Here is a 19,755-nt window from a genome sequence, read left to right on the forward strand (position 1 = left end):
GTAAATGTGTTTTGAGCTTTTTTGTGTTATTTACTCCCACAACTCTATCAAGGTTGTTATTATATTATATTATACTATTATTATTAGTAGTAGTTGTAGTACTTTTATATATTTTAATTACTGCAGATTTGTATTGAACTTGCATTTCTTTGCAATTTGCAGGGTTTTTTGTTGTTGCAATTTGTAGTTTGTAGTCTTTACAGATGGTATATGTAAACATATATTTCACTGTGAATGTAAATCTACACAAGCTGCCCCTCTAACCTCAACAAAGTACTGCACCCCCATAGTTGGGAATCACTGTTGGTTTTGCAGCGTTTCTAAATCTGTAGTCAAATCTACACACGGGCACGAGGGTAAAGCATTACCATAAATTCACTGAATGGCGGCATTAGAAAATTCATTCAGCTTTTATTCGGCTTACTAAAAAGCTGTTACAGTGGAACTTGTGGTGACACTGAAAATCCCTGTAGTGCCACCAAGTCTGTTCCTTCTCCACAGCGACGTTCTCGCTGCTCCTTTCTCTCACTATTAGAGCAATAAAGTGCTTCGAATCCAAAGCACAGTGCTTTGCTTTGTGGGCACCACACCCTGGCCAAGTGATGTGGTTCTGTTTATTTTATATTCTCACTTAAGTCATACTTGTTTCTGTCTACTGCTTTCCCTCTCTAAATATCAGGATGACTTTCCCATGAATAAAGGCAAGGAATGTGTGGTCACAGTGAATTAGGTTAAAGTGTGTGTTGTATCTGTATCTTCTAAGACAAATGTAGTCTGGAGTAAGATGAAGAAAGAACAAAGAGGTTGTAGGTGCCATGCAACTTATGGTACAAATGCATAAAATAGTATTGATAATGATGCATACATAATTAGCTTGTTTTGTCAAGCAACTTTGGCAGCTGTTACTCAATATCTGCTCAAATGTCACTTTTCGCCTCTACACTTCCTGTCTTTCTCCTCTAAAACAGGTATAGTTAACTGAAGCGTCTCTCTGAACTCCTACTGTCATGCCTTTGTAGGTTATATTTTGCGCTGACTTGGCTCATCTAAAAAGTGGTGAAAGTCAAAAGCTCTTTGTTGTGGGCGCTTTCTATGCCCGCATGGAACCAATGTTCTTTTTTTTTTTTTTTTTTGGTCCATGGAGCCTGGATTCAATAACCAGTTGTGTGCTCGCATTGTGATGATGTGGTCAAGGCAACCAGATTTTCTCAACAGTACACTTGCTCAGTAGTGCTATTTATGCCATTTTTTGTGGGTGGTTTTGTCACCACCGCTCATATTTCCCGTTTACCACAAGTGATTTAAAAGGCCACAGGTTTTGTTTTTTGTTAGTAATTCAAGGTTCCGTTTGCCTTTGTGCTGGGAAATAAACCTGGAGAAACCTCTGATCAGGAAAGCCAAGAAAAAAAAAATTCTTCTCATCTATGTTTGGTGTTTCTTAAATTAGATTGAAGAGAAGTGCTGCTGTGCAAATTTTGATATCCACAACAACAGTATATGCACAGCAATTTATTACCTTTTATCGGGCAGACAAGAAATAAGAATGATGAAAAACAGTAAATAAAAAAAAAATCTGAATATTGTAAGTGGAAAATCAAAGTCAATGTGTCCCCCTGATAATAGCGAGCCTTTCTTTTAGTAGTTCAGTCAATGCCGTCGTCTTATACCACGAAAATGACACAGTTTAAAGCTTGGAGCGATTCTGTAACCCCCACCCCACCTCAATTTATTATTCGTCCCATGATTCTTCAGGAGCCAGTTAGGCTGACCCAATTAGCACTGGCCTCCTAGGCGGGGAATGACGGCATTGTGCGCTATCCTCCATTTCCTGTCATGCCCCGCTTGCAAACGAGATGCTAATTAATAACCATTGGCATCTTGAGCCATACACGTCGGCTTATGTACGGGATATCAATGATTTGTCAGATTCAACCAAGCGTAACGCAGTCACCTCCGGTCAAGCTGCCCACAGCCTGGCCCTTACCCAGACACCAGAGCAACTTCACTGGGCTCCAAGTCAGCTGATGGTTTAATGAGCGCATTTTGCCATAAATACCCAGATACTGAGGACCAGATTGCATCCTTCCCTTTTCCAAATCAACAAATTTCTTTACTTTAAGTGTTCATTTGGATGAGGTGTACAAATATACATTCTCTTACATATCTGGGGATAAGTAGATTATAGACATTATTTGAACACAAGATTTTGTTTTAAAATGATTATGGGGTATATTATAAACACACACACATACACACATATTGGTTTGCATATTTTATGGGGACATTCCATAGACGTAATGATTTTTCTACTGTACAAACTGTATATTTTTTCCCCTAATCCTAAACACAACACTCACAGAAAATGTTCTGCATTTTTATATTTCCTAAAAAAAATTATTCTGTATTACTTAAGCTGTTTTCTTCATGGGGACCAAAAAATGTCCACAGAAGGTCAAAAATTACTGGTATTACTATTCGTGTGGGGACATTTGTTCCCCATAACACAGGGAATACCAGGTACACACACCGACAGAGAAACAGAAATATAAAAATGTTTTTTTTATAGATTTTATTTTATACATGTTTTTGTTTGTATGCAGGCTGCTAAGGTAATTTTGGGTGATAGACATTGTTAATACAATCTTATTTTAATAATAATAATAATTTATAGACATATATACAATGTTATCATATATTATTGTAGTAGAAAAAAAAATATATATATATACATACATTGACATGTTTACAAATGAAAAAACATGTTTTTTTTTCAAATGTACGCTTATGTTTTTTTTATTTTACTAACATTTTTGTGCATGTTATATAATTTAGATATATCATATTTAATTATGCCACTCAAGACAAGTCATTTCCTTTACATGGCTCTCTTTGATGATATTGTGTTTACAGGCTAAAGAGCAGGGTTTTTTTTATTCTTTTTTTTTTTTTTTTTTTTGATAGAAAGCGTCTTTGTATTGCACTTCCCAATATGTGATACTGTAATTGAAAATGATAATGACTGTAATTAAGCTTCTATCATGATTTTAATCGATCTGGCATTACTGATAGCAGGGATGAATGTGAAGGTGGGGGGGTGGGGTCATGTATATAGTGGTGTCACAGTGGCATAATTAGCAAAAAAACACTAAAAGGTTCAACAAAAAGCTTCATATTTAATGTTTTGAAAAATCACTTCGGGAAATGAAGTCTCTCTCCTTAAGATCATTAGCAGACCATTAGCAATGGCAGCCGAGATCCTTACATCATAGTGCGCTAATTAGGTTAAAATGCTCATGGCAGGACAAGCGTCTAGCTGTGATGTACAGGGGAAACGAAATGGCCGAGGTTAATTATACACATTAATGGGGAATTATTGAGAGCGCTTGGCCTGCCTCTTAAGTTGTGTTTCTCAACTGAAATGGCTTCCTAATAACACACGCGGAGGGACGTCACATGTAGCACCATCATTACCTCTTTACAGCTGAGCGTGTCTAGCTGAGGAAGCCTGTGCGTGAGTATTTTGACAACAACATGGGGATTATAGATTGTTGAATTGCATTGCATAATTGTAGACCATTATTTTGATAGATGTGACCATAAATGTAGATGGCACAGGACGTCGGTTACACTACGGTACAATATACGTGAGTGCAGTAAACCCAACACACTACTAATCAGTACCTTTCAGGACTGGGCCGCCGTAAAACCATGCAAAGTTTACTTCAAAATGTTAAGCCTGCTTCCCACCTCTTAGTCAGGATCCCGTTGACAACTTGGAAGGCAGCCCTCCACCACAATCCCTCCCTCCCTTTCCAGGCCTCAACCCATAACAGAGCCAGAGGGCTCCAATCTGGCTCCTTCTAAGAGTCCTCCAATACCCCAGTATTGATTGTCTCTCCACCACAGCCAAACCTCAGCTCAGAGGCATTCTGCTAAAAGTGCGCTTAGATGCCTCCAAAGACCAGGCACAAGTCCTCAAAAACACCCTGCCGATGGTCCGTCACCAATGTTCTAAGTAGGTTTTTATGACAGGAAACGTGCACACTTTAAGCTTGGAGGAAATGGTTGTACTTGTACGCCATAGTCAGTTCTTCCATTAAGGATCTTCACGAGAAACTATATTCATTGCTATCGTATTACATCAATGATCCTGTGTTTTTCTGTTTTACAGACTCTTGACGAAGTCAAAGGAAAACTTAATGTCAACCCAGGGCGTCAGCATTGTGTTTGGACCGACTCTCATGTGGCCCGAGTTTGAATCAGGAAACATGGAAGTCAATATGGTGTACCAGAACCAAATAGTGGAGTCCATTCTCATTGAATGTGTGGAGATCTTTGGACCGGGGGGTGTGTAAAGTGACCCCAGAGTATTCTGGAAAGAGACTGCCAAAAAACAAAAAAACATGTTGGCTGGCTGGATGTTACACCCATGTGAAATTATTTCTTGCTCCTTTTGCCATTTGAAAAATATTGTTTAACAGTCACATCTATAATTTTATATATAATTTTAATATATAAATTTATATTTTTGTATAATGCAAATTTCACATTGTATCATACCTGAAAACATAATTGACAAAGTTGAAAAGCTGTATATTTGTAATGATATAAATGGTAGGGAAATAAAGCAGTTTTTGTAAATGGGTTTTGTATACTGATATTTCGTATTAGATCATTTTAATTTTGGATGTAGGCAATTTTCGCCAGTTTTTTGTGAAACTTTTATTCAGCAGAAACCTGAGATGATAAACCAGGGGCCTCATTTATAAAAAGTGCGTACGCACAGATTTGAACTCCGAGTGTGCGTACACTAAATTCCACAGCAACGGTCATATTTATAAGAACAGACTTTGATGTGAAAAAATGCTTAGCGCCACGTCAGGTTCTAAGCAGACTTGCAGTTTTCCTTGTGGCAGAGAGTCGGAGGACTGCAGGTATTGGGAAATCTAAGCAATTATTGCCGCTCGACATTCTCAAGTAAAGCATTTAGACGTTGAATGGTGCTCTTTTATATGTTAATGACTTTAAGTTGTGTTTACAAGATGCAGAAACCATTCAGCTGCGCAATTTCAAGATCATTGAAGATCAAGATCTGGAAGAGAGGCGTACGCACGTTCGTTTTCTGAATCACAGCTACGCACATTGGAGGATTGATCGTAAGATCAAACGTAGGACGGTTTCTACGCAGTATTTCATAAATGAGGCCTTAGATCTTATGGTTATTTTCTAGCAGCGCAGACTTGCTGTTGCAACAGGTATTTGCTTTATTATATTGTGACGTTGTGTTTTATTAATGGTAGATATGTTCATGTATTGGTTTTTATTTGAAGTAAAATATTTTTTCATTAAAACAGTAAAACATATATATGCCTTTCAAGAATATTTCATGTTGTATTACAAAGTGTGAGTTTTCTGCCTTTACTTCTGTCACTCTATGGGCTCTTTGCATTGTCAGATAACGTACAGCGTGATCACATCGGTTTCTAATCAAACTGCCAAAGTCCTCTCCAATTCTCGAACAGCAGTCTCTTTTTATTTGCTTCCCGCAGGCCAGTACTGAGACTGTCTGCATGGAATGTGTTTTTAATTCCATCCCAAAGATAAGAGAGAGTCTGTAATTACGGGAAGAGCCATCCATCCTTGTAGCATTTTCCCTGCATCAGATCCCTCATAGTTTGGCATCTCGAGCAGTAATGATGAAGGGGTACTGGAGGAACAGGAGGGCGACATAAACCAGATTTGCGGGCTGTGCGTCTTTCTAAATCTCGACTGAAAATAACGCAGTGAAACGAGCTGCAGCTTTTAGTGACCTCTCTGGCACAGCTGCGCTTCACTCTGGGACCTTAACGAGTTCGGCAGGCCACCAAGACCTTCATCTCAGAACCTTTGAAAAGAAACACAGTTTGGGGTTTTTTTTCTTCACAAAAAGGTTTACAGAAAGCTTGGATCTTGTATTGAACGCATTGGCTTCGTTTGTCATTATGTCTTGACACCTAAAAAAAATATCACATGCCAGGAATGCTCAATTGCTTCAATGAGAAGGAAAGAGAAAAAAGATGGCACTAAAAGCCATGATTATGATTCTAATGCAGTCAGAGCTTTACGTTAAACACACCCTGTGAACTCGAGTGTCTTCTATTTGACACGAGTTCCAATTATATAGGATGACATTTGGGTGTGATGTACTGACAAATGTAAGGCACCAACTTAAGTGAAATCAACTTGGACTGTTAAGTCATTTCAACTTAAATAACATTAAACTGACTTTAAAACATAGTTGTATATTGTATAACATAATAAGTTAAGCCATTTCAACTTTTTATAGAGTTAAAGCAATGTAAAAAACATGTTGTCATAACTTATTGATCATATATATTTTTTACAGTGTATATACTGTGTATACACACACACACACACAAACACACACACTCTGTTACTCTAAAAAAGTTATTAAATACTAGCTATACTAATTACATCTTCAACTAAGTAATTAGATTACCGTACTAATTACTCTCTCTCTATAAAGTATTGGTATTACTTATTATTTTTTCTAAATATAAAAGGGCAGACACGAAAATGCACATTTGATTCTTTCTAATAAACAATAATTGCATAAAGTATTCTTCAACTGACCTAAATGTATAAAGGGAGGTTACATTAAAAACATTTTAACATTGATGGAAAATCCGCTATTGTTTTATACAGAATTTGTGCAGTATTTAATGCAATTTCTTCAGAAGTAACTAATCAAATTACAGAAAAATTAAGAGTAATCCCTTACTTTAATTTAATAATGTTTCCCTTGAAAAAGTACAGTAATTAGATTGCTTAGTAATTAATTACACTCACCACTGTGATATATATGGTCTTGGTCAAAAGTAAGCACTAAACATGTTCAGTTCATTCTTGCATTAAATGCTTCAAATAACAAGAAATCTAAATGTGTGGGTGGATGGACTGAGGTGGTAAGTAACCCAGGGGAGACTATTGGCAGATATTTGCCATGTACACGAAGCGAACGCCCAGATTTATTTTGTGCTAGATCCCATGGTCACATGACACTGCATGGGCATTGTGCAACACATCTCACACTTTGAGAGCCGTCGTACTGCAGGTGGTGCTTTGCTCATTAATATGTGCAAAATTAAGGCCTCCCATCAAATTGGCTTGTGAAAAGGTGTGGTGCATTTTGAGTGTTTGGAACGTGGTGTGAAGTGACTGAATCAAAAAAAAAAAAGAAAAAAAAAAGCCAAAGTATTTATTTCAGTATTTCACACAGATTGTTTGCTGCAAGGATTTTGACCTTGCCAAGTGTGTGTGAGTGAGTATATATGTTTTTTAAAGTATCTTGCTGCATTTCCTTGATCAAAAATACAATAAAAAAGTAATATTGCAAAATATTTCAATTTAAACAAATAATTTGTCTATTGTAATATATTGTAAATGTAATTTATTCATGTGATGGCAAGCTGAATTTACAGCATTGTTACTCCACTCTTCAATGTCACATGATCCTTCAGAAATCATTCTAATATTATGATATGCTGCTAAAGACACATGTCTTATTATTATCAATGTTCAAAACAGTTGTGCAGCTTAATACTTTTGTGGATGGCTTTTATATACACTTATCGTAATTTTTTTTGAGAACAAATGAGTTGATCAAATGATCAGGTCTGCTAACCACTGTGACCAGTGTGAAGGGCTCTATTGACGCCATGCGGTCGGTGGGCAAGGGGCGCACAAAGCCGTATGAAACTTGCCTTCATGTTTTCTCTACGTAAGCCAAGACGTTCCACGTCTAATGATTTCATGTAATAACTGGAGACTACTGCGCTTTTCCGAACCCCGACAAACTCCCACACACCCCACCCCCACATTTTGTTTTCCCATCCTTCTTGGCAGAGCTTCATGGAAACGAGCGTCTTTGTAAGTCCGCAAAAAAACTGAAAAAGAAACGCAAGAAAGGGCCCAAAAGTAAATGAAAGCATAACAATACAGTGTCCCTGTGAGATTCCTGCCATGTTCTAACCACCAGGCCCCATTAAAAAGAGCCTGGGCTCCAAGAGAACATGGCAGCATATTGATAGCATATGAATGAGTCATACGAGGACAACTACATCTCTTTCTCTCTCTCGCTCTCTCTCTCTCTTTCTCTCTATTATCCACTCCTCCGGTCTTCCTTTAAGATCATAGATCAGGGCAATGTTACACAAACTCGGAGTGAAAAGATGAGTATTCTACCTGTCACTTCAGCCAGGACCGCCTTCTCATCCTATGAGGAGAAACACAAGTGATATAATCACACAAGCGTACTGTATAACCACAAACAGTAGTACACACGTTCCCCTTGGTAATGGTATAATTGGACAGCGTGCCACAACATGAGCTGGTGTGAAAAAAAGACTAAAATAAATAAACTTGCATCGAACAGCAAGCAAAGAAAATAAAAGCCTCTTCATGTACACTCCATGCCTAACCTATTTAAGAACCTTCCCTTGTGTTAGAAAATAAATTACTTTAAAATTATGTTATTTATTTCTATTATTATTATTATTAGATACGACCAATGGCATTTGACGAACAAGAACTAACAAAAATAAGGTGATAGATATTACAGGTGCTAGTCAGTCGGGTTAGGCAAATAATTAGAGACTGACCTGTTGACCTAGAAGGTTGAAATAACATTCCCGAAATTAAACGAAAATAATGCAAAAAATAAATACATATTTAATACATATGAAGAAATAAATCCTTCCTAATTTGGTGACAGCCATGCTCAAACTGCACTGTGACCGCTAAATTTTGCTCAATTCAGAACTTGAGGGTTCTCATTAAAGTGCCATTTCCATTTTCCATTTCCTAAATCCTTTTGCTGGTTTCAGAAGAGGCTGTGATGATTCTGTGCGTTTCATTTGCAGTGAGTTTCTGCTCTGAATGACAGAGAGAACGCTACAAGTATTCTTACCTTCACTTCCAAGAATCGAATTGACATTCCATTATCTGATAACGTTCAAAGGTCTGAATATCATAAACTAAGCTGACCTTAAACAGACGGGTATTTATACCTGACGCTGGATCAGATCAATTCACTTTAGCGATTCCCCTGTCAGATATTAATATATCTACCAATGTAGCCATATAATATGAATGGCAGCTTTCCAAGCTCTGTGCTGCTGGGAAGGGGGGGTTGAGAAGACCGCACAAGTCTTAATTCCATTTGTTTTGCCATCGAATTCGGCCGGCATTAAATTTGCTTCCCTAGAACACCATCAGTGAGAAAACAGCAACAGGCCAATGAAACGGTTTAATGTGCACTGAGTTTTATAGAGGTTGCTATTAACTTTTTATATGTGGGGTGACATTTTGTGCCGAAACGGCAGGTTATAGGCTTTATGGCGTCATTAGGGCCTGACCTCAGGTCGGCCCGGGGTAGATGGCAAACTCATATGATAATGCAGGATAAGGTGCAAACAAGTCAATCACATTCATCTGCTCCTCATAAGTCACATGTATTCACTTTCAGATTAACAAAGAGGCAAATCATATATGATAACGTAGACTCATTCAAAACACAGCGCACAAAAAGGTCTCACTGTCTCCCTAAAATATGAAATGCGTTACATATGGAGGTAGGATATTAGGACTATTTTTCTATGAGCTATGAAGGAAGCACTCCTCCTTAATGAGGAGTAATGCGACTAATCTCAGTTGCGTGCGAGAAGACGGCGGCGTGATTATATTTGAGTTTAATTCGAATCCTCCGTCCGGCGCACCTGAAAAATCGATGCATCTGATATAATAACGCCTGAAAGTCCCCAGCTTTATTAAGAGAATGTCTGATAATAAAGGCGGAATCCTTCAATAACTCCTGCAATAAAAGTCAGGCCTCTTTTAATAACACATATGTTGGCAGGCCTGAAGTGGGCCGTGTGATTGTGGCATTGCTGTGATGTGAAAGCAGACACTTATATCTTTATGGAAAATCTGACAGGCCATTGTTAGTTTGCCCAGATTTTACATTTTGCAAACACATATAAATAGCTAGTTACCATGCCCCCTTAATTATGCAGCGGGTTCCCGGCTGCAACGCACAGCCAGGTCTCCGACGCAAGGAAAATAAAAGAACCATATTTAGATTCAACCACAGTCCTGGGGAAGCCTTGCATCAACCTTTACTGAGCCTCGGGGGACTTTGTCACAACCTGGCAACCTCAGGTGGAGCAAGAGCCCACAACGTTTCAAGCCGCAACTTGGCTGCCGCTCTGTCGGAGTGGGAACCAAAGACTCCAGAATTCCAGGCTGGAGTCCTCCGGCACAAAGGATAAAAATGGATATGAACCGAAATATGAGGTGGGCCCGCCTTTGCGCGACACGAAAGCGGTTTCAGGTTTTTTGATTGTTTATTTTTACTTTGTTCTTTTTTTTCATTAACCACAAATATAAAGTTGCTTTTTTTTCCGGCATACGAGGACATTAAAATCACATATACATGTTTTTCTTAAATAATAGCAGAGAGGTTTTCTGGGTCATAAACTCTCTTTAACAATGAGGCTGGATTTTAAATCATAATGTATTTCTTGGGGGTCACGAGTCATGACACGTGCTCCTCTGTTGACATCATGTCACTGTCTGCTCTCAGGAGGGATCTGAAACCGTCCCCCAGAGTGTCCCAGGAGAAGGCGCTGAGGTTCACCTAGGAAACAGAGAGACAAAGAGAATACGAGGGAATGAGATGGGAAAAGCAGAGAACTGTGAAAGTCTTATGACAGATTTGGAATCCGATTGTTTAATGATTAGTGAAGTAGTCGTTCTCAAGTGGTTTCGTTTCAGGATGTAGATTTGAATAATCTCATCATTTTAAATTCGACATCAAGTGAGACATTTTTTTATTGTATATTTATTTTTTATTAAATGTGTATATCAAGTCAATAATTAAAATTGTGGATGACAAACAAGGTGTAAACGATGTCAAACCATATTTAATGTAGCCTTTTTTGTGGTTTCTTTTTATCTTGCATTTAAGATTCTACAAGGCAAATTCACCTCAAAATACAGTGGATGCATGACCTTTGACCTCAGAAACAAAAGAAACAGGAAGCATTTTATTTCCCTGTGTAAAATTAAGACTTTATTTTTCTTGTTTCCTAACTGTGCATGATTATATTGCATGTATTTTTTAGCATGGAGCATTGATAACAGACTTGCGATCCACAAATTGATGACTTTTATTAATCTCGCTGTACCTCTACAATGGCGATAAAGCGCTTGACATGACTGATTTGTTGTATATCTCAACGGGATTTAGAGCAACAACAAAAAAAAAGTCAGGTTATAAATATGATTCCTGCAAGAGGCACGACTTGCATTGAGAACTGATCATGTATTAGCCTTGAATCACAGTGTTTTATGACTAAAAAGCACAAAAAAATATAGAATTCTCTGTAGAAATCTTTGTGGTTGATTTGATTTCCAGTGAAATGAACACCATTTACCTGAATAACATGTTGTCTGACTAATTGTGGATGCTTGCAGAAGTCTTGTAGTCTTTTGCACAGCTGTTCAGGTGTTGAATACAGATATGTTGCTACAAGAGGAAAATACATATTTGATAAGTAAGAAACCTCAAAGAGCAGATGAGATCGCAGGCACTTTCAGCATTAAAAATTCAGCTGACACCATGCTGTGTGTGATGCTGTACATTATTGAACTGTGGTTATATTTATTTATTTATATAAAAACGCCAGAATGGTTTATGGCAAATTCTTCGATTGTGCTTTAAGATGAATAAGTCATTATACGCAGAAGTTGAACATAGCCGCTTTGCCTGCGACAATAAATCCTCTTTTGCAAATGAAATCGAGCCAGTTTTCTCATCACTGGCAAATCATGAAAACGAGAGAAGAATTTTACCAGGGAATATTTCAGGATAGACCAAAGCCTTCGGACACAGGGGATAACAACCACAATGGACCGCTTCTAACCTGAAAGAGAAGATTTATGTCATATAAGGTTCAATTCCATAGTGCATCAGTGCTGTATTGACCAAATCTATTCAAATGACTCCATTTCCCCAATTAGAAATTTCTGAAACAGCGCCCATAAAAGTTCAGCACTATGAGGCTGATGACAAACCAAAACAGCTGCCAATACTAAACAAAGCCATCATAACTAGAGGGATCATTATTTTTGCAACTGACCGACTGACAGATGGAGCGGCACCCCGGACTTACACCTTGATCAGTTTCAACCGTTATACACAGCAGATCAAAGCATTCTCAAATCATTTTTATACTTCAAATACCTAATGAACTAATGCTACCTCATAACTATGGCATAGTTTTGCACACTATCTCATGCTTTTAGTTCATCAAATAGTTCAATCTAGGGCAAACTTTGCTCCCAACTGATTCAACTCATTTGAACCCCTATTGCTGGCAGTGGAAATGACCGGCTGTTTAAATATTTTGTAGAATGAGTATTAATATTTAATGAGTCTATCCATCTATCCCTTCACCATCAGATCCTCATCTCATTTCCCATGCTAAAACCATGCATATTTTAATATCCGATTAGCCCTCTGCCATTCACGGCAGAAATTTCAAGATTCTGATTGAGCAATGGGACAAATCTCCTCCTTTGTGAAACGTCTCAAAGTTGTGTTTCAAAGTGGTTTGTATCATTACATATTTAATGGTCACTCATACACTGCTAACAGCAAACCTTCAGATTTGTGACATAAGAAAACAAAGACATTTATTTTAATTTTTTTTGCAGTTTCAGGATTAAAGGCTCGAGCTGTTTTGGTGGGTTCATATATTTGCATCCCAATTTTTATTTACATCTCTTTATTCCAACGCATCATAAGCCAGTTGGAGAAAAAATTGAACACATCGCCTAGCTGTAATTTCTCTACAAAGGAAAAGAAAAACAACAGCACAACAGTCACCGTCCTTGAGCAAACACCAGACAGTGAAGGTTTAGTGTAGTATTACCTACTCTGCAACGTCAACATCCCCTTCCCTGATCAAATTCGCAGTGAACACAGTAAATCAAAGTTTCTCGGCTGGAGTCTATGACAGCCCGTCGTATGAAACTGATTAAGGTCAGTTCCATGTCAATGCAGTTAATGTGTGAGCGTGCAAATGCTTATCAGGCTTTTCATCTCAAATATAATTAGGCGATCATTCTGCTTGGCTGCCTTACTGTTTTTCTGGAGGGCACGGATGGGCGTCTGCTGACAATTAATCAGATTAGGCTAATTTCCACAATAACGAGGACAGAACACGGTGGAGAAAAGTCCCCTTGCGTGGCGTGGAGCTGACCAATGAGACGCAAGGACTGATCGGCGAAAGCATTTGAGCAGGTGATTCAAGTTCTGTGGTCTTGCGGCCTTTTTCTCATGTCATTAGTCCTTTGTAGCAAAATTGATTTAGTAAGTGGATGTTGTTTCAACTTCAGGCACTTTTATGTCCCAGGGGTTGATTTTTATTGAAACGAACAGATTTTTTTATTATGGTCACGTTATACTTTTCAAATGTCTTATGTACATATGTGACCCTGGACCACAAAACCAATCATAAGGGTACATTTTTTGAAATTGAGATGTATATATCATCTGAAAGCTGAATAAATAAGCTTTCCATCGATGTATGGTTTGTTAGAAATAGGATAGACAACTATTTGAAAATCTGATGGCGCAAAAAAATCTAAATATTGAGAAAATCGCCTTGTTGTCCATTTATGTTCGCGATTGTGCTGCATCCACTCACAAAAATAAATGTATCTTCATGGAACATGATCTTTACTTAATATCCTAATGATAACGAGAATTTTGACCTATAACATGTACTGTTGGCTATTGCCACAAATATAACCGTGAGACTTATGACTGGTTTTGTGATCCAGGGTCACATATTTCATTGCTTAACACTTTCCCCAGATTTTGTATGTTAAAATATTAAAATCTACCAAAAATATAAATGATTAAATGTAAGATTTTGATAATCTAAGCAAAGGGTGAATAAAAACATGATACATTTAAGTATTTATTTTGGGGGAAAAAATTAATTAAATAGCAACTTGTTGGGGCATAATTTCATTCACACCCAAAAGTTTTTCCCCAAGAAAGTTTTTTTCTTCTTCTAAATTTAGTTTAATTGTTGAGGATACAAACGTCTCAGTAAAGAGTATGCTTGAGATGAAGTAAAAAATGGGTAAATATTAAGATAAATATTACTATTGTTATATTGTGCATCATTTCAAATCAATATATTATTTTGTTAAATGATGCAATTATAAATTGTCCAAATGTTATTTATGTGCATGTGCTTAGCATAACATATGAGCTTTAGACATTCACCTTAACTATACACATTAGTGTCATTTTTATCAAAAGAATGGTAGTGCAAAATGGAATGCAAAATGACACTGTGGTGGGATTTGTCCAAATTCTTAAACATAAAAAAGAGACAATTCTCCTGTGGTGTGCTCGTAGTTAAAGAAACACCCAAGCATCAATTACCCCAATTCAGCTCAATTCAAAAGGGATGTTTTTGGGAAGTTCAACATTATTATGAAAAGCCGACAGCAGGTGTTTGATCAGTGTTTGAACACACACATCGCCTGAGGACATAAACTTAAAACACACACAGCTGAGGAGTCTCCTTATTCCTCCTCTCCGCTGGACTTTGATCTAATGAAATCGAGAACAACCTCAGCCGTATGTAGTAAGAGTCCCAGAGGGAACGCGAGTCTAAACCGTTACCTCGCAAAGCAAAGGATGTTTCCATCCAATCGATATCACAGCCCGGAAAATGCATCAATGCTGTCATCTAATAGGATGTATACATTTAGCGTAGAGAACAAGGGTGACTGAAGTCCCCTGTGTGGAACGAGCCCCTGCTAGCACACTTTGGATGAGTGCTACCTTGGCTCTGGGCATTATCTAACAAACTCTTCAAAAGTCGAGCACAGGTGACTGAAGATATTGATCCAGGCGATACTGAACACATCAAAGCTGGTGCTTTCAAAGGTCGCTCCGAAAACACACGCAGTACCCTCCTGACTGTGAAACAACCCCAGAAGGAGAGGACAGGCCTTTGGGATTGAAAGCAACCTTTCAATTAAGCCATGAACTTTTCTGGGCCTGTTTGGGGTTTGGAGAATTACACGCTCAAGGTAATCTTCACATTTTGTGCTAAAACGCGGCATGATGGAGCAGTCTTTCTGTACAAGCGTTGATTTTGTATAGTTTCACATAACTTTGGAGGCTAAACAAATGGGGGATGCTATGAATTCTGTGGTAATTCACTAATATGAATGACTACATTGACTGAAACTAATACCTTTTCCTAAATTTCACAAAAGCAGCAAACAACACTTGTGCTAATCAACATAAATAAACCACTGTGGTGACTTTCTGTTTGGAGAGAACATATTTCTGTGACAGACAGCAGATGAAACTCACATTGCTACTCCGAAAAACTCGTGCTTGGCTGTGGAAACGACGACATCTGCTTGGCACAGCGCTTTGAGGTAATCTTCCTTACTGGGCATGAAACCCCAGTGCTGGATGTGGTCAACCAACTGTTCTTTGGCTTCTGAAAAGATGTCTATAGTGGGAAGGAACGGAGAAAGGGACAGAGGCCTCAATATCGACGTGTAGTAATTAGCGGAGAGAGGGATGTTTAAAGTTTTGGTCATATTTTGCGAGGAGATAAAATAAGCAAGGCCCATCATAAATTTGGACATAAAACGGAGAAGGGCACAAATAATCAATAACGTGATTCTATTAGCAAAATCAAAATAGATTAAAACCGTTTCAATGTGATTGCCTTCCGAGCAATCGTAAACATAATTTCATAACATGAGCAACCTTTACGATCTGTTTATTTCTTTTGGTCCCGTGGCTGTTCATGCCACGATAAAACTTTGCATCTCAATATAAGAGATTGTGTTTCCTGTAAGTCTCGCTTTGGCAGCGCTAGAGTGTGCGGGCACATAAATGAAATGAACACGACACCATAAATACTTAAGACTGTCCGAAAGATATTAAAACATAATTGTCGACTAATGAGGAGTGTATTTTGCCAATGAAAACATTGCCTGTGTGCGATAAACAGACAATCTTTGAACCTAAAGCGATGCACTTAACAAATTTGTTTCAAAGTTAAACATGTAATTACATTTGTGCATGACATCAGAGGTGTCAAACAACTAAATCATTCCATGAAAGAAAGAAAGAAAGAAAGAAAGAAAGAAAGAAAGAAAGAAAGAAAGAAAGAAAGAAAGAAAGAAAGAAAGAAAGAAAGAAAGAAAGAAAGAAAGAAAGAAAGAAAGAAAGAAAGAAAGAAAGAGACCATTTTGGTGAAGAAAAAATGATATGCTACTAACTGGAAAATTTTGTCTAAAAGAAATGTTATCACACCATGAATGCTTAATTATATCCCCATCCCTAATCCATACAGCACATGATGTACCTGGAGCGTCAGTGAAGGTCTCTCCCAGGACAGAAACTTCAAAGCTCAGCTGTCGTTCTTTGAGTTTCAGTAAGGTCTGGAAGAACAGCTGTGGGTCTTTGTCATGTTCCCTTTAGCCAGAAAGACAAAACACTGATTATTTCACAGTTTGGAAACAATAACATAAATACAAATTAATTAATAGCAGGAAAGTAACAAAACATATTACCAAAAAAAATTATTCAAAAATAAAGTGTAGAAAATAAAAATCAGTACCCATCATATTAACATTAAAACTTATAGCATATTATTTTATTTAATCATATTTATATTATATTATGTATTAAACGAGGAACATCACCAACCACACAAGTACTAGACTTTTGATCAATTTAATGCACCCTTGCTGAATCACACACACACATACACACACACACACGCACACACACACACACACACGCACACACACACACACACGAGAGAGAGAAAAGGTTGTTTATTAACAGTTGTTAGTATTATTAGTATCTAACTAATAATAATAATATTCATCTTTAACTATTATTATCTTTAACTAATCTTCATTTTGTAAAAATATCCATGCAAAATTTGTGACCAAACGTCCATTTCTGCTTTTTTTTTTTTTTTTTTATGACCTTCAACTTTTCTGTTTACATATGCTCTTTTGTTATTGTTGAAATAATACAAAACATACAGAGAAAAGGTAAAATCTGTGATAAAAAAGTCAGTGTTTGACATTTTTAATTTTGATTTCGCAGAAATGTGTAAACAAATGGGAATGCTAATACAATTATTTACATTTGAAGTGCGTGGAATGAGTTCTGAAAGTTCCTCTTGGAATCGCAGCTCGTATACCTTAATTACACATCTGAAGCTGAGGCCACATGTTCTGTCACTGTGATCCAGCCAGGACGCTGATTGCTGGTGTGCTTCCATTAAAGTTCTGAGCTCAGCCAAGAGATCTGGTGAGCAGCTTCACAGCGATCACTGGCAACGCTTCATTACCTCAAAAATAGTTCACTCTGAAGTCTAAAGTGTGCCTTTAGTTCCAAGTCACACTTTACAGGTTCTGAGAAGATTAAATGAGGAGTACTTCAAAGAATGTGTTTTATTAAATTCTATTTCAATTTTATTTTGTACTGTGAGAAGATCAATGAGTATTTTGCACAATCTTAAACACATGTATATAATAAAACAATAAAATATAAACTATATATATATATATATATACTGTATATATATATATATATATATATATATATATATATATTATACAAAAATGTAAAAAAAATACTGTATATCGTTGATAACTGAGCCGGATGATTACTCTTTTTAAAAAAAAAAAAAAAAAAAAAAAAAAAAATTGCTTTAAACAATTCTGTTATCAAATGGCCGCAAACGTGTAAGTCTTCTTTCTCACGTAATTACTTCCGAAGTGCATTTCGGACCGCTCCACAGCGAGCCCCTGTTTTTATTCTGCAATCAAAAAAACAAATGCTAACCAACATACAGAAAGCACATCTGATGAAGAAGCTTCCCTCCGAATACGACGACTCTCGGTGTGTACTGGTTTGAAATCCTTCTCTCTGGCCTAAACTGCGCGCCTGAAGTCCTTTCAAACCCCTGACAGTGGAATGGTGATCCATGCAGCTCATCCTCTTGATAAAGCAGAGGTACGTTACCGAACAACGGCCTTACAGAGCTCATACACGTTACACAAAAGAGGCTTTGACAAATCTCTGAGCTCGTCGGCACTGTCGTTCGGTATACTATCTGAGAAAGAGCTCTCTTCACAAAAATGACGACGTTGAAGGTCAAAAACAATTACCGGGGCAGAAGCGCTCTGACAAAAGACACCTCCCACTTGGGTGGAATCTCCTTAGATGAGGTATTAGTGAGGGCTTATTTCCTCTCATTTCCGGTTCTTTTATGTTGCCTTTTCCCTCTTGGCTTGACGTTGATTCCCTCATTAATTTTGCAGCCTCTTTGATTCGCTACATTGTGGATGTGATTGCTACCTCCTCCGGACTAAGACTGGTTGACCTGCGGGGAGGTGACATGGCGACTGCAGGGATGCCTATTACCCGGCCTGTCAGTCTAGTAACTAAAACAGCCTTCATGAGGGCCATGATGCCTTATTTCCTACTGACAGCATAGCGGAGGGTTAATTAATATGTCAGTTATGTTATGCAGGGATTGCTGGGGCTCAACGTGCCTCTCGCACTAAAACTGGAAGAGTGTAGACCGGCTCAAACACAAGTTCGCTAAGATGCACTTGCGGCTGCTGCTGGCCTGTGACGTCTGGTCTGATTAATAAACGTACATCACAAGCATATTAGCGATTAATTATTAGAAACTTTCTACAAGCTACACTTAAGGGACATTTTAAATGCAGATGTTTATGATAGGTGGCAAACATGGATGACCCAAATAAAGTTTGAGGTGGAGATTATACTGCAAGAATGGACAGACACTGCAAAAATCAATCAAGATTGCTCTTACTTTCTAAGCGGTATTCATAATAAATACTTGTATTTATTATTAAATATATATTATACATATTGTATATTCTGATATTATTATAAAATTCCATTCCATAATGTATTAAATAAATGACACACACACACACACACACACACACACACAGGGTTTGCATGTTTTATGGGGGCTTTCCCTACCCCTAAACCTGCCCGTCACAGAAACCATTCAAGTTTTAATTTGATTTATAAGCTGTCATAGGGACCAAAAAATGTCCCCACAAGGACAAGGATTTAGAATAATGCTTTGTCCCTTTAACGTGGGGTTTACCAGGACCACACACACACACACACACACACACACAGAAATATATATATTTTTTGTAGCTTTTGATCAATTTAATGCACCCTTGCTAAATAACTTCCTTCAACAACAAAAAATGTTACTGACCCCAAACTTTTAAACAGTAGTGTAAATGCTCACATATATGTGTGTGTGTGTCTGTTACTTCCCAATACTAAACTAGGGGGTTTTCTTGCCCTTTGACCTTAGAGTGCAATGATACAGAAACCAAATAAAACAAATACAAAAAAGGGTTCTGCAGGGACCCGGCGAATCCTCATTAGCAGTCATCCGGTACCACTTAAAAGAATATGATCCTCTCATTTAGACAGCTATGATTAAATATTCCCCTTTAAGTCGCACCCATGAGGTGCATGTTTTAAAATTCAAACTCTATTTACTGCAAAAGCATGACGTTAAAGGATTCAAATCAGAAGGAAGCGAAAGGGCTAATTAA

At 37.6% G+C, this 19,755-nt stretch overlaps 2 protein-coding genes across 17 annotated transcripts in view; one reads left to right on the plus strand and one right to left on the minus strand.

The window, feature by feature from the left end:
• arhgap15 (Rho GTPase activating protein 15) overlaps positions 1-5,350 on the plus strand; it is an 84,077-nt gene extending 78,727 nt beyond the window's left edge. For all 12 annotated transcript variants that reach the window (XM_079619881.1, XM_079619890.1, XM_079619885.1 and 9 more), the window contains one exon: positions 4,172-5,350. In XM_079619881.1, the coding sequence (XP_079476007.1) occupies positions 4,172-4,355 (184 nt within the window). In that variant the 3' untranslated portion in view covers positions 4,356-5,350. The remainder of the gene's footprint in view (positions 1-4,171) is intronic.
• Positions 5,351-5,511: 161 nt separating this feature from the next.
• gtdc1 (glycosyltransferase-like domain containing 1) overlaps positions 5,512-19,755 on the minus strand; it is a 44,394-nt gene continuing 30,150 nt past the window's right edge. For 3 of the 5 annotated variants that reach the window (XR_013798467.1, XR_013798468.1, XR_013798469.1), the window contains exons 7-12: positions 16,482-16,591; positions 15,470-15,614; positions 11,914-11,984; positions 11,496-11,587; positions 8,245-10,696; positions 5,512-5,884 (exon numbers count right to left, since the gene is read on the minus strand). Coding sequence is in view for 2 of the 5 variants with exons in the window: in XM_079619893.1 (XP_079476019.1) it covers positions 10,595-10,696; positions 11,496-11,587; positions 11,914-11,984; positions 15,470-15,614; positions 16,482-16,591 (520 nt within the window). In the remaining 3 variants the exon portion in view is untranslated. Of the gene's footprint in view, positions 5,885-7,421; positions 10,697-11,495; positions 11,588-11,913; positions 11,985-15,469; positions 15,615-16,481; positions 16,592-19,755 lie in introns of those variants that run through there. The other 2 variants (XM_079619893.1, XM_079619894.1) reach the window with 2 other exon arrangements.

This window comes from Phoxinus phoxinus (genome assembly GCF_949152265.1).
Source record: "Phoxinus phoxinus genome assembly, chromosome: 7".
Lineage (NCBI taxonomy): Eukaryota > Metazoa > Chordata > Actinopteri > Cypriniformes > Leuciscidae > Phoxinus > Phoxinus phoxinus.